Source organism: Helianthus annuus, chromosome 13 (assembly GCF_002127325.2).
Source record: "Helianthus annuus cultivar XRQ/B chromosome 13, HanXRQr2.0-SUNRISE, whole genome shotgun sequence".
In the NCBI taxonomy this organism is placed as follows: domain Eukaryota; kingdom Viridiplantae; phylum Streptophyta; class Magnoliopsida; order Asterales; family Asteraceae; genus Helianthus; species Helianthus annuus.
The window spans coordinates 98,783,750-98,797,773 of NC_035445.2; the positions used below are offsets into that span (position 1 = coordinate 98,783,750).

Sequence of the window (14,024 nt, forward strand, 5' to 3'; positions counted from 1 at the left end):
TAAAGAATTAAAACTAAACAAAACAGAGGGTAAACTAGGAATTGTGATGCTTTAATCTTCTTACGGTTGAGAATGGATCCGCAAAAATAGAAACTTGTTTCAATATCCTTTAGACTTTGTTGGGATAAATAATTCTTTTAATTGAGTAAACTGCTATTTTGGTCTCTCTGGTTTGGACACTTTTGTCATTTTAGTCCAAATCTCAAACTTTTTACATCTGTGTCCCTGTTGTTTGCATTTTATTATCATTTTAGTCCAAAATCCAAAAACCCCCTTTTTTAAATGTTGAAAGCTGCCTATTTTATCATGTAGTGCAGAGGCATTTTGGTTATTTTTTAAATTTCATTTTTTTTTTGCAATAAAACCCAAATCAAACATCATCATCATCAGAACCCAGTACAAACATCATTTTTTGCAATAAAACTCAGATCAAACATCATCTTGGACGGGGAAATTAATCCCAGATCTCCCGTTTCTCTCTCTCTCTCTATAGCACCACCACCGCCACCTCCTCCATCTCTCTCTCTCTCTCTCTATAGCACCACCAAATATAAAAACCCCTAAATATGAAAACCCCCTGATCATCATCTTCAACTCTTGATTATGAATTTAACAAAATAAACAAACACAAAAGTGTAAAGAGTCTGGATTTAAAAGAAAAATCATATTTTCAAGAGAAAATAAATTAAATACAAGGAGACAGGCTCAGATATGTAATTGGGGGATGGGGACAAAGAAGAAACGAGTTACGCCATGGCTGCAGAATACACAGTTGCTTGGTGAGAGAATGTCAAATTCTTCTTCACTATGCCATCTGGATTTTGCCCCGCCAAGATGCGGGTCGGATCTTCAATGTCCCTTTAATTTTGCTCAGGATACTCTGATCATCATAGCCTTGAAACAAAATAAATAATAATGCCACTGCCAGAACAACAACAACAACAACAATAACCACCACCACCATCACCACCACCGCCATAGAAGCGATGACTCTGATCACCATCACCACCACCATCACCATCACCACCACCATCACCACCACCACCACCGCCATGGAAGCAATAACCACCACCAGTCGTTTTGCACAGACCCCTTGATCTGTCACTCTCGATATCAGCTCTGGCATTCTCGATATCAGCTCTGGCACCCCTGTTCTCTCTCTCTCATTCAGTTTTGGCGAAGACAAAGGCAGCGCCGCCTCAGGCGGCGACGATTGTTCTTCGTACTCAAAACCCCCAATCTAGAGAGAGAAACCTTTCAAAAATGTCAAAACCTAGAAAGAGAAACACCACTTTCTTCGTCGATGTTTTGTTGTTGTTGTTCATCGAATGAATATCGATCTGAATCAAAAACAAAAGTTGTGGTGTTGGATTTCCTGGATCGAGCGGTGTTATTAAGAGAGAGAAGAGAGAGAGAGTCAGATTTTGTTTAGAGAGAGAGAGAGAGAGTGTGCAAGACTTTATAGAGATTTATGTATTTTTAAGTTTTTTTTATTTGACCAAAATGCTCCTGCACTACAGGACAAAATAGGCAGCTTTCAACAGTTAAAAAAGGGGGTTTTTGGATTTTGGACTAAAATGGCAACAAAATGCAAACCACAGAGACCCAGATGTAAAAAGTTTAAGATTTGAACTAAAATGGTAAAAGTGCCCAAACCACAGGAACCAAAATGGCAGTTAATGTCAGTTTACTCTATTTATTTTTATTATCATTCCGCCTTTATCTTCAAATGCGCGCACGGAAGGGCGATACTCAAAATATTACTTTGTTCCAATGCTAGTTTATAGTTTCTATATGCCATCTAAATACGGTGTATTGAGTTTTGTCTTATATCTTATTGCTGAAGTGTGCTAACGTTTGAATTGCCTCTAAATCAAGTGGTATAATCCTTGTATTTTTTATTTGGTGGAGAGTGAGTAACTGGTAGGTAATAATAGGAGACCTAAGAAAATCTGTATTGGAACTTTGAGACAAACATGTTTTATCAGTAATTTCATCATCGTACCTATGAACGGGTAAATTACCAGGTTTTCCCTAAAATTGATGGTAAACTCGGGTTACTCTCGAAGTATTCCACTTATCCAGTGTGTGCCCTAAAAATGATCGGAATTAATTATGTTGGGCGTTAAAAAAAACATATATCCATCCATATCCATTATAAGGTAAAATCTGCTTAGGGTCTACCGATAGATGGTGACTAACACACTTCGTGTCGCTATCTAACAACTTAACAATGTCCTAATTTGCCGCGTCAGTCCACCTACTTGTCTTACGTGTCATACCTAGCTACATTCACTTATAAATACAACACCCCTCCAAAACATCCACCACCAACGACAAAACGAAAATAATAGCCTTCGTTAGAAGAAAAATATCATGGCACAAGCTCAACAGAAGAGGTCAGAACTGGACGCCAAGGCCAAGCATGGCGAAACCGTCGTCCCCGGTGGCACAGGAGGCAAAAGCCTTGAAGCTCAACAACACCTTGCTGAAGGTATCTCTTTATGTGTATTATACATGTGTGTTCCTTTAACATCTCAAGTAAACCTTTTCAAGTCGTTTAACATCTCAAGTAAACATTTTCAAGATATCCTCGTTTAGTGGACGTATTCTGACAAGGTTTACTTAGGATATTATACATGTGTCGCTATCTGACAAGGTTTGGTTTACTAAACTTATCCTTACAAGCTTTAGTAAACGTACAATATTCTGACAAGGTTTACTTAGGATATTACAGTTCTTTGCCGCTTTTAGGGCAAAGCGGATAATATTCCAACACGGACAATGTCTTAACAAGGTTTACTAAATGTACAATATCCTGACAAGGTTTACTTGGGATATTCCAGACAAGGTTTACTTGGGATATTACAGTTCTCTGCCGCTTTTAGGGCAGAGCGGGTTACAGTTTTCTTTCCGCTTTTGCGTAAAGCGGACAATATCCTAATAAGGTGTACTTTCATTTTTCCATTCCAAAAATGTAATTATACTTTATACACGATGAAACTAGGAAGGAGCAAGGGTGGTCAGACTCGAAAAGATCAGCTGGGGACCGAGGGGTACCAGGAGCTGGGCAGCAAGGGTGGTCAGACTCGAAAAGAGCAGCTGGGAACCGAGGGGTACCAGGAGCTTGGCAGCAAGGGTGGGCAGGCTCGAAAGGAGCAACTGGGAACAGAGGGTTACAAGGAGATGGGCAGCAAAGGCGGGGAGGCGCGTAAGGAAGAGATGGGAAGTGAAGGGTATAAGGAGATGGGGCGTAAAGGTGGTCTGAGCACCACTGAGAAGTCGGGTCAAGAGCGTGTTGAGGAAGAAGGTATCGAGATCGACGAGTCCAAGTATCGAACCAAGACCTGATGGGTTGATTGATCTCGAGTAGTAGCAAGTGGTTTATGATCAGTTGTAACGTAAATATATATGTTTCAGTTTCAAGTCTTAAGGTTGGATATGAAGTAGTGGTATCGTGTTTTGAATGTTGGTTAGTCGGTCTGTTGCCGGGTGTAGCTTTTTGTGGGGGCAATAGGCTGTATGTACATTTTGCGTATGAATATATATGTTCTATATAATCATATGGCTTTTTATTTGCTAAACGCAATAACAGAATTGCATGAGCATATTGCTTCTTAACCGCCGTCCTTGTTGTTGATGACCAACCTTCTGAGCCATCCTTATGGTACATTATCTAGTACCAGTTACTATCTACTTACCCGAGATATGTAATAAGACTAGGAAATACTTTTTAATCATTCAAATTAATATTGTAACATCTAAAGAAAAATAAATGAAAATTTTAATATTTTTCAAGCACAAAACATCTAATATGTTGATTTCGTCTTATTAATGGTCCAGTTTTCTAACTTGATATTTTTCAACTACTAACACCTCACTAGTGATAGAATTCTATCACTCATAAGCACCAATCAAATTTCGCCATGTCATCGACCATTTTTTCATCACTCACAACTTTTTTAGTAGGGGTGGTCATCACTCACCACCACACCCAACAATTTCCTCCCAACCAACAATTACACTCACAAAACAAAGTAATAACGCGTTGAAAAAATAACGAAAATGAAATCGCGTGATTGCTATAACGCGTTATAGCAAGGAGGCGGCGGGACCGCCCTGTCCTCTCTTATATGTTGATTTTGTATTTAGTAATATTGCATTTAAATATATATATTTTGTAATTTTCAACTTTTTATGTAGTTTTTTAGAGTGTAACATCGAACTATAGAAGTGTTTAAATCAGCTATACTTTATATGTTGATTTTGTATTTAGTAATGTTACCTTAAATATATATTTTGTAATTTTCAACATTTTATATAGTTTTTATTAGAGTAAACATCGAACTATAGAAGTGTTTAAATCAACTACTGAATCTTTTTGTTGTGAGTGGACCGGTCTGGTTGGTCCACAAAATTGCTGGGCCGAGTTCTCTAATAGCCCAGTGACACTTATTCAGCTAGAGTACTAGACTCAACTCAAGTCACTATTTTCCTTGCAAAATGAATTATTAAATCAAATTTTGTTTTCATGTAGAACTCTAATCCAAGTATTTAGAAATTCTTAATTTGTCATATGTTAGAAATAAACAGAAAATATAAATCCAATAAATCGATACATTTGGTATAATATATTACATTTGCTAAGAGGCCAGATATAAAGGTGTCTCCCCTTTATCCTAAAGATTAAAGATTTAAAGGTTCGAATCATGCATGCATTAATGATTTATAAAAGAGTAAATTACATTTTGAGTCTTAAGAGTTCAAAATCAAAAGTATAAGTGTTAAAAATTGAACTCAAAATGTTATAAAATAAAGAGTAAATTACAAGTTTTGTCCTTTATGTTTGCACCATTTTGCAGGCGGTGTCCTTTGGCGCAAAAGTTTACAGGCGGTGTCCTTTACCTTCCAAAATCTTGCACGTTATATCCTTTACCCCTAACTCAGTCAGATTTTTTGGTTAAATATGGTCATGTGCCTTGCACATGAGGGCATTCTTGTCATTTAACCTTCCTAGGGGCTATTTTGTAAATAATTATTAATCAAGGACTAATTATATAAAACTGAAAAATAAAAACGAATATATATTTATATCTTTTAGTTCAGTTTCAGCGAAATTCCCGAAGTATAAACGAGATGAACCCTAATCTGACAAACTGCAAATTGTGACGATCAAGCCCCTGTAATGCCGAATTGATAGAGGGCTTTTGATCTTTAGTTAAAACAGATCGAGAGACACAACAGAATCACTTACAATGACGACGAAATGATGAAGAGCGAGACGATCAGAGTTACGAGGTGTTCGACGATCCAATTCCGGCCATCACATTGTGGCACTTGTGATGGAAACTATACGGTTTCGGTTAGTTTAGACACTGGTGATGACTGTGTAGAATATGAAGATGGTGATAAAAGGATATTATGGAAGTGTGGAGCATTAAGTGAGTTCAATTTGATCAGAATGATGAAGTGTTTGATGAGTACTTGCAGGATGTGGGAGGGAGTAGGGTTTATACTGTTGTGATTGTGAATACGGATCAATGGGATAGATTAAGGGCGGTGGTGGGGAAGTACCTGCATGCTTGGGTTGTAGGTAGGGTTGGAGAGATGAATTTGGTGGCGGAAATGGTGGCGGAGATGTTTGTGAGTGGCGCGAAAGATGAAGGGAGTATTCAAGGGGAGTTTATGCCTGTTGGTGCTGATGGGAAGATTGTTCTTTCATTCAATTTGTTGAATGCTGATCTACGTGATTGGGTTTATGATTGGTACGGAGGTTTATTGTTCTTTCTTTCTTACAATTTGTTGAATGCTGATCTGCATCATAATTGCTTCTGTGATGATTGGTATTGAGCTTCGCTTAAACTGAACTCAGATATAAATATATTTATTTTTATTTTTCAGTTTTATATAATTAGTCCTTGATTAATAATTCTTTACAAAATAACCCCTGGGAAGGTTAAATGACAAGAATGCCCTCATGTGCAAAGCACATGATCATATTTAACCAAAAATCTGACTGAGTTAGGGCTAAAGGATGTAGCGTGCAAGATTTTGGAAGGTTAAGGACACCGCCTGTAAACTTTTGCGACAAAGGACATCGCCTGCAAAATGGTGCAAACATAAATGACAAAACTTGTAATTTACTCTAAAATAAATGGTCAGGGACTCAGGGCATTTAATTTTTTGATTTTGAATTTAAGTAGTTAAAACTACTAAAATACATAAACTTAAATAGTAATTTACTCTTATAAAAATAGGATTAAAGGTTCATGATTTATAAAATTAGGAATAGGATTAAAGGTTCGAATCATGCATGCATTGATGATTTATAAAAATAGATTACGACTCGGTTAGTTTGTCGGGTAAAAAAGTAAAAATAAGCTTCCCATTTAATTATATTAATGGATATTGTAATTGTAAATTGTAAAAGTATATTAATTTATAACATAACGGATGAATAGTGAATTAACGATAACGGCCGTTAGTATCCACTACTAGAAAAAAAACCTTCAATGACACGCATTGCACGTCATTAAAGGGTAGATATGACACACAAAAGAGTGTCAAGGAAGCCTCTGTCATTAATTGAAGATGGCATGCATTTGTGTGTCATCCATTTATGACACACCTTAATGACACGTTTTAATGACACACTTTAATGACACACATTTATGACACGCTTTAATGACACACCTTAATGACACGTTTTAATGACACACATTTATGACACACGTTGATGACACATTTTAATGACACGCGGTTATGACACTTTAATGACAACATTTATGACACGCATTGCGTGTCATGATTTTCATTGTTTAATTTTTTTTTTAGAAATTCGAATTTTCTTTAGAGAACCAAAACAATATATAAATCTATTTCATGATAAAATACACAAAAACCAAAGCAATTCATTTCATAGTCATATGTCAAATATAATTCAAATATCTTAAGTTAACAAAAAAAAAATACTATTTGCCGTACATACTTCAACATCTAAAATAGTCACTTGAAAACAAACGTTGCCCCATAACTCGAACACCCTTCACGTATTCCATCAATATCCTCATCCGTGTATACCTCTTTTCCTTCCCCAACCTGAGAAAAATATTAAAGAACCTAAATATATACACTTTGATATGAAAAACAATTAATGACAAACAAAATTATAGAGCCTAAATACATGCACTTTGATATGATAAAAAAAGATGATATCCACACAATTATATTCTCATTCCACCCGGTTATTTAGTTATCTTTTCACCCAGTTTCTTTTATATGCAAATCAAACACACAAATCTCATCAAAATCCCCAAAATTATAAACTAAATTCAGTGATCTAAAAAAAGTTTTGCAACTAATTAACTAACAAACTAATAATACTCCAAAAGTAATCATTTAAAAATAGTACTTACGTTGTCATTGGCTAGTATTTCAATTCCTTCTTCAACCACCTCTTTCATGAACTTCAACACATAATAGCCACATTCAGTACCTCCCGTCTGATATGGACACTACACAATTAAAGATTCTAATTCAGTCGATGAAGTTAAAGCTACAATTTCAACACATGTACACCACACAAATAAAAATGCTGATATGTTTCTTTCAATAAGATATAAGTGCTCACTTTAGCCTTAACCCAGTTGACATTTTGTATAGCATGCAAGGCCATTGCCCTAAAAAATTAAGAAATATATCATAATAATATAATATAATTTTTCGATAATGTATATTACTTACGCATCAATAATTTGCCTCAACATCGGATTGATTGTGCCATTCCTTATAGAATCCAGATAATAGCAAGTATATGTTTTCATGTCCAAAACTGCCAACACCCAATGTCTTCTACAAAAACCAAAAACCAAAAACCAAACTAAGTCAAATAATATCAAGATAATAGTTTTTTTCTTTAGGGTCATTTACATATATCCTCCTACTAAGATCAATTATTGCATATTTACCCAACCCTTAAAATCAATTACATATTTCCCCTTCCTAAACCATATATATTACATATTTACCCATTTTATTAAAATTACTCTTATTAAATTACTATTTTACACTTAATCAACCTAATAACTAACTATTTACATATTTCCCTTTTCTAATACCATCAATCACTCTAAAATTTCTCAATCATTCTACTCGTTCTTCCAAAACAATATCATTCTTGTCAAAAAAATCATATAAAGAGTCACCTTTTGCAAAAGAAAACAAAATGCTACTGAAAAGCTAAATAACTGATACTAACAATTTTGTTTAACTGAACTAAAAGCATAACACAATCACACATAAAAAAGAAGAAATTTAGTTTAGATTAAAATTAACTCCTGCATGCAAAATTAAAACTATAAAGAATTTGCAAAGATACATCACAAAATAATGCCATAAAAGTATCTTAAACCAATTACGGTGTTAGTGAAACAAAAACAAACTCGTTAAACACCTGATGACTCCCTTTAAAAAATCTCTGGCCTTACCAGCGTCAAACTTTCAGACAAGCAAGACCGGTTTTAAAAAAATGCTTCTTTAGAAATATTGAGAATCAAAACTCAAAAGAGGAATTTTATTTTATTGATAATACACGGTTTTAATAACTATTGAGAGGTAAATAAAACTTGTTAATTTATGCTATACAAAAATAAAAAGAATCAAAGATGCAAACCAGAAAGCGTCTACTGGAATAGTAAGGAATATAATGGTAACCGGGTAATTTAACTGAAAAATTGGGAAATATGTAATTGATTCACTGGATTGGGTAATTATGTTATTAAGCCTCTTAATCAGGTGATATACGTAAATATCCCTTTTCTTTATGAATGTCTTCTATAAAAACCAAATTAAGTCGAATAATATCAAGATAATAGTTTTTTTTTCGTTATGAATAGTTATTTAAATGGAAAATCATACCCGGGATTGTAGGGCAATATGATGATGTCATTTTCCTTTCTTGTTGACAATCGATCTGCAACCACTCTACTTGCATCATCAATATGTTTGCGTTTTGATTTACGTTCACTTGGCGAGATTGCACCCGGGCTCACAAAACAAATACCATGATCAAGTTTTGGCCCATTCTTGATTTGCTCATACAAGAACCTGTCAACATACAAAAACTAAATCAATTAAATAAATTGTGTTTTACGTCAACATACAAAAACTAAATCAATTAAATAAATTGTGTTTTACAAACAATTTTTGAAACTAAATTTAAGCACTTACATCATATAAGCAGTGATGACAGAACCAGTCAGCTCATCCAATGTAAAAATTGCTTCAAAATCATCCCAATTTAAATATGTGAAACTCTCGTATCCAAATAGATCGTCTACACACTGCAATTTTATAGAATCAGCCTTTAAAACTTGTGCGTCAACAACCAATGAAGTCATTGTCAAAACTGCATTGTTTTCAACTCTTATCCTTGGCCTCCTTTGTGCTCTCGTCATCCCCCCCTTTGCCTTCGTTCACTTGTACATTCTCTTTTTCATTTTCCACTTTAGGTTCTCTTTTCCGTTTTTTTTTCTTTCTCACTTACTACTTCTTTTCCCGTGACCTTTTCCACTTGTACAATCTTTTGTTCAAGCTCCTTTTCGTTTTCCTCATTAGTCCCTCTTGGTTGTTTTATTTGTTTATTACTTTTTAAATCTTTCACGGGTTTTGTCTTTGGTTTCGCCAACATTTTTTCCTGAAAAAAATATAAATTCTTTAAATTAGACCTCATATTTATTATATGCATTAAATCTATGAAAATAATATTACCAAGTCAGAGCATTGAATGACTAGATGTCTTGGCCAACTCAGTATGTGCCCAATTGCATCTCCGACCTCCATAATGAATTCCTCTTCAAGTGGAACTGGTAGTAACGCTTCTCTATGTAAACATATTTCCAACATGACTTGAAGGAACTCCTCTTCATTCCTCAAACCAACATCACAAACACACTAAATCTTCGAAGAACCGGTTCCGGATGATTCACCACCTTCACTTTTCTTCATTGCAACCTTTGTCACCGGACAATGACCGTCGGTGTGTTTTTTAAGGGCCGAGTTCGCCGTAGCCTTCATGAACTTCCCACAACCTTTGCAACGTGCCATTTCATGGCTATCAGACATCAGGCACAGATCAAAGTGCTTCCAAACTTGGGGTTTTCTTTTGGTTTCCAAAACCATGACCACTTCATCGTTGCATGCCATAACCGATTTGAGGGGTAACTTGAAGGTTGAAACCGATTTGAGTGGGACTAAGTTTTGGTTGAAGGTGATATACTTATAAATACTTGAAACTGATTCTAAAGTTTTAATGGCAATTAATCAATTCCAACGGATAGAAAGCCGTTAGGAATCGATTTCGGCAGCTTTATTGCAGCTTTTTCTGGAAGATACCCGGACCGGTTAGGAACAGTTCCGGTAATTTTGGTTTGAGACCGGGTACTAACCGGAACCGGGTCCTAGAAGAATCGGTTCCGGTCAAACTCAGTCAAGAACCGGGTACGGTTAGGAACCAGTCCCGGGTATACAAAAAACCTGATTTGCCATCTCTAATTTGGTGTGGAGGGAAAATGCCCGCTAATAGTCAAGGAGAGACTTTTACTCCTTCTTTATTCAGGAATAAACCCTATCCATTTGATTAGTTAAGGAAGGAAAGGCCCATATCACTTAAAAGGTCCGTGTTCCAAATTAAGGCCTTTAGCAGCGACTTTTCTTTGTCGATGCTGAAACTGTTTCCACTATAACTTAAATTTCTTGTAGTGATACATAAATTGACCATGCATATTCAGTTTATCACAACGTGCCCGCATAGAATCCCATTCTTCCACCTCCCAACTCTCAAATTACTTGGAATATATTAGGATTTGAAATGTTGATCTAATAGTTTTTCGGGTTTTTTGGGTGAACCCAAAACACCAAAATCATATCCATTGAGTAAGTTCAATCGGGTTATGGTTTCACCCTTCATTGGGCTCAGGTATTATAGTTTTTCAGGTCGGGTGATGTTGGGTTCAGGTTTTGGATACACCATAAATTTATAAGATAACACAGAATGATGGCACACATATTTCAATATGATTTTTAAACGATGACACACAAATATAGTGTCATAAAAATTAAAATTATATGATGACACACAACGATGACACACATATTTCAATATGATTTTTAATCACAGTTAAACGATGACACACAAATATAAGTATCATAAAATATTCAGATTTTACCAACGATGACATTTTTTTTATGACACACATGTTTACGTGTCATAAGATTAGTGTGTGTCATTGTTCTTGTGTCATTAAAGGTCTTTTTTCTAGTAGTGATCTTTGATATCTAGGAAGTAGAGTGAGAAAGAGATACGGAAGAGAAAGAGACAGGAAATATCTAGAGAGTGATGGAGGAGGATCCGACCATGGCCTCCAGCCGGCTCCTCACCCCGATTACGCACTTGGCCGGTGATGAACGTAGTGGTGTCGTACGCAGACGTGGATTTCCTCCCACCGGCTGCTCCGTTGTGAACGGGTGGAGCCGCTAGCAACGGAAAGCGAAGCCAGTGATGTGCTCCGACAACACACCTCTTCCGGCACGTTCACAACTATTTTCTACTTATCGAGAATCAACGACGCTGATGGCTGGATTAGGTTTTTGCAGGCTAACCATATCTCTGGGAGCTTCGACAGGTGACGAAGATTAGGGGAAACAAATCGCTAGGGTTTAACAACCGCTACTCCGGTATCCTAGCGATTTCGTATAGAAATTTTTGGGTATATATGTGACAACCCTCACAAAACCAGGTATCCGTACGACTTAATTAGCTATTAACTGTTGCCTAATTACTGTGCTTAACCGAGATTTCTGATAAACTGCTACTTGATTGTTGATACATGTACATGTCTGCATCATACTTTGATTTTTCCTGTCACTACATTAATTATTTACTGAACTCTAGTGACAAACTTGATGCACAAAAAGCACAGTAGCACTAAACGGATACACAGTGAACATGCTGATATAGCCAGCATCAGGCAGACACTGCCTCTAAGGGCCTGAATGAGCCAGAATTATTTTACTACACCCATAGTGTGTGTAAGGATACAAGGGTTGTATGATTACGTCTCTAGGGATAAGATATAGAGATTTGGATGTGCCTAAAACATACTTTAAGCACGGAACACAGCACTTTTATTTACACACTAGCTTCTAGCTAATTAATAAAGTGCCAAAATACAAGGAATTATTCCCGACACTTTGCTGAATAAATTGTGTCGCTAAAAATATTACTTACGACGCTTAAAGGATATCTTAAGCACTTTAACGGATTCCTATCCAACCGAACAACCGGACAATACCCGGAACATAAAAATATTGCCAGAATTATTGTTAGTATTTTTCTGAGCCAGTTAGGGTCCCCGATTACCCTAACACCCGCTTTACAACGCATTAAACAACTAACGAGGTTAGACCTTTAAGTAACCGACTTAACATAACTAAACTGTAACTGGACAATCGAAAACAAACCGGATACCATTACCATCTAATGGAATCGGCCAAATGGTGGGACCAAGGGAGTACGTCCTTTATTATATTTTATTAGATTATGCGGATATCTAGAACGAGAAACCGATGGACGATAACTAAACTTTTTCTATTTAAACTCTCTCTCTCTCACAATAACACACACACACTCAAGATCACTCTCTCCCTCCCCCTTGCTCCCTCACGGCCGAGAACCCCCACCACCACCCATCCGTTTTTCGGTTCAAGTCTCTACATTCCAAGTGCATACAAGTCTTGAGGATCGCGTACGATGAAGCTCGAAACAAACGGAAGTTGAAGGACCTCGAGCATTTGCTTTTATCCACGCCGTTTTCGACAAGTTTCTTCCCTAGCCTCGAGCTAGAGGTATATTGTTTAAAACTCGTTTTTAGTCGTGTCTAACGTGGTTAAAAGGATTTTTATCGGTTAAATGTCGGTAACCCGTTTCATGAATCTTTAAAGTCTACTAAAAAGTGAAAATCGTTGGATAAAAGAACATAACGCGTGTAAATGTCGTAGTATTTGAATATGTTGGTTTTTATGACCCGATCTATGATGTGGTGGCTCTCATCATCGTTTAACCCGACTTTGTTAGGATCACGTATCTTGACATACACTTGTTTCTTTTGTACAAGGGTTAAAAGGTGAAACTCCACCACACGGGAAACATGAACTTGTGTAAAAGTGTTTTAACATGAAAAATAGTATTTAAAACGAGCCGATCTACGTATGTACAAGTGGTATATTCGTAGGACCGGGAGTTGAGAAAATCATGTTTTATAAAAGTTGTATAACAGGTTAACAGATGTGATTTTTATAGTCTACAAGTGTATAAACACTTGTGAAATGAAAGATCTGACAAAATAACAATTTTTATAAAAATTGTCGGAAGTTGTAAAGAGTGATTTGTTCCAAAACGGGGTTTTTGCAAGACTAAACTATTTTATACCTAGATCCACTAAATATAATGAGATCTACATAATAGTTTTAGAAAAACTACAAGTTCATGTAATATTGTGATTTTACATACTAGTCTACGAGTTTAATGTGTTGAAACTAGTTTGAAGTATCGGAAAATGATTTGGTTGATTTGAAGAATTGTTGGAATGATTTTGTAAAAGAAAATGATACGCTTGAAAGCGTGGCCACCTCCAGTTACAGGGGAAACTCTGGCGAAATTTTCTAAAAATATAACACTTGGAATTATTTACAAGTGTTAGACTACTTTGATATGTTTTCAAATATATTTCTCGAGTCTAGACTATGATCACTAGGGCTCTCACGAAAACATTTTTCTACCACTTAAGTCCAAATCCACAAACTTTTTACAAACAAATGTTGAGCACATTTTATTCATTATTCTAGGCTCAGTCTGGGAGGCTGAGGTTCAGGCTAGTGGGACTAGGAGTGTTGGCTAGTGGGACTAGGAGTGTTGGCTAGTGGGACTAGGAGTGTTGGCTAGTGGGACTAGGAGTGTTGGCTAGTGG

General features: G+C 36.2%; 4 protein-coding genes across 6 annotated transcripts; 1 reads left to right on the top strand and 3 right to left on the bottom strand.

The window, feature by feature from the left end:
• Nucleotides 1–2,342: 2,342 nt before the first annotated feature.
• Nucleotides 2,343–3,578, top strand: LOC110898838 (em-like protein GEA1). The gene is made up of 2 exons (XM_022145684.2): nt 2,343–2,494; nt 3,008–3,578. The coding sequence occupies exons 1-2, from the start codon at nt 2,377–2,379 to the stop codon at nt 3,349–3,351; spliced, it is 462 nt and encodes a 153-aa protein (XP_022001376.1). The 5' UTR covers nt 2,343–2,376; the 3' UTR covers nt 3,352–3,578.
• Nucleotides 3,579–6,891: 3,313 nt separating this feature from the next.
• LOC110903060 lies at nt 6,892–7,846 on the bottom strand. 3 transcript variants are annotated; one of them, XM_022149266.2, is made up of 4 exons: nt 7,744–7,846; nt 7,631–7,679; nt 7,416–7,514; nt 6,892–7,098 (listed from the first exon to the last, which is right to left on the bottom strand). In XM_022149266.2, the coding sequence occupies exons 1-4, from the start codon at nt 7,821–7,823 to the stop codon at nt 7,006–7,008; spliced, it is 321 nt and encodes a 106-aa protein (XP_022004958.2). In that variant the 5' UTR covers nt 7,824–7,846; the 3' UTR covers nt 6,892–7,005. The 3 variants fall into 3 exon arrangements, 2 of the variants coding, with proteins under 2 accessions (XP_022004958.2, XP_035837695.1); XM_035981802.1 differs by having other exon boundaries at nt 6,892–7,119; XR_004876721.1 differs by lacking the exon at nt 7,631–7,679 and having other exon boundaries at nt 6,892–7,119; nt 7,744–7,837.
• Nucleotides 7,847–8,329: 483 nt separating this feature from the next.
• On the bottom strand, nt 8,330–9,413 carry LOC118485824. The gene is made up of 3 exons (XM_035982300.1): nt 9,229–9,413; nt 8,917–9,105; nt 8,330–8,336 (listed from the first exon to the last, which is right to left on the bottom strand). Exons 1-3 carry the CDS (start codon nt 9,396–9,398, stop codon nt 8,330–8,332), a joined length of 366 nt encoding a protein of 121 aa, XP_035838193.1. The 5' UTR covers nt 9,399–9,413.
• A 32-nt stretch (nt 9,414–9,445) lies between these two features.
• On the bottom strand, nt 9,446–9,918 carry LOC118485573. The gene is made up of 2 exons (XM_035981803.1): nt 9,769–9,918; nt 9,446–9,694 (listed from the first exon to the last, which is right to left on the bottom strand). The coding sequence occupies exons 1-2, from the start codon at nt 9,901–9,903 to the stop codon at nt 9,506–9,508; spliced, it is 324 nt and encodes a 107-aa protein (XP_035837696.1). The 5' UTR covers nt 9,904–9,918; the 3' UTR covers nt 9,446–9,505.
• Between the last annotated feature and the right edge of the window lie 4,106 nt (nt 9,919–14,024).

What these genes read in the sequence shown, in the direction of transcription:
- LOC110898838 (XM_022145684.2), top strand. Translation starts at nt 2,377, where the DNA reads ATGGCACAAGCTCAACAGAAGAGGTCAGAACTGGACGCCAAGGCCAAG. An exon ending in TCAACAACACCTTGCTGAAG is followed by an intron (nt 2,495 to 3,007) that starts GTATCTCTTTAT and finishes CGATGAAACTAG; the next exon opens with GAAGGAGCAAGGGTGGTCAG.
- LOC110903060 (XM_022149266.2), bottom strand. Translation starts at nt 7,823, where the DNA reads ATGAAAACATATACTTGCTATTATCTGGATTCTATAAGGAATGGCACA. An exon ending in TTGAGGCAAATTATTGATGC is followed by an intron (nt 7,680 to 7,743) that starts GTAAGTAATATA and finishes TTAATTTTTTAG; the next exon opens with GGCAATGGCCTTGCATGCTA. An exon ending in TCAACTGGGTTAAGGCTAAA is followed by an intron (nt 7,515 to 7,630) that starts GTGAGCACTTAT and finishes TTAATTGTGTAG; the next exon opens with TGTCCATATCAGACGGGAGG.
- LOC118485824 (XM_035982300.1), bottom strand. Translation starts at nt 9,398, where the DNA reads ATGACTTCATTGGTTGTTGACGCACAAGTTTTAAAGGCTGATTCTATA. An exon ending in GTCATCACTGCTTATATGAT is followed by an intron (nt 9,106 to 9,228) that starts GTAAGTGCTTAA and finishes GTATGTTGACAG; the next exon opens with GTTCTTGTATGAGCAAATCA.
- LOC118485573 (XM_035981803.1), bottom strand. Translation starts at nt 9,903, where the DNA reads ATGTTGGAAATATGTTTACATAGAGAAGCGTTACTACCAGTTCCACTT. An exon ending in TCATTCAATGCTCTGACTTG is followed by an intron (nt 9,695 to 9,768) that starts GTAATATTATTT and finishes TATTTTTTTCAG; the next exon opens with GAAAAAATGTTGGCGAAACC.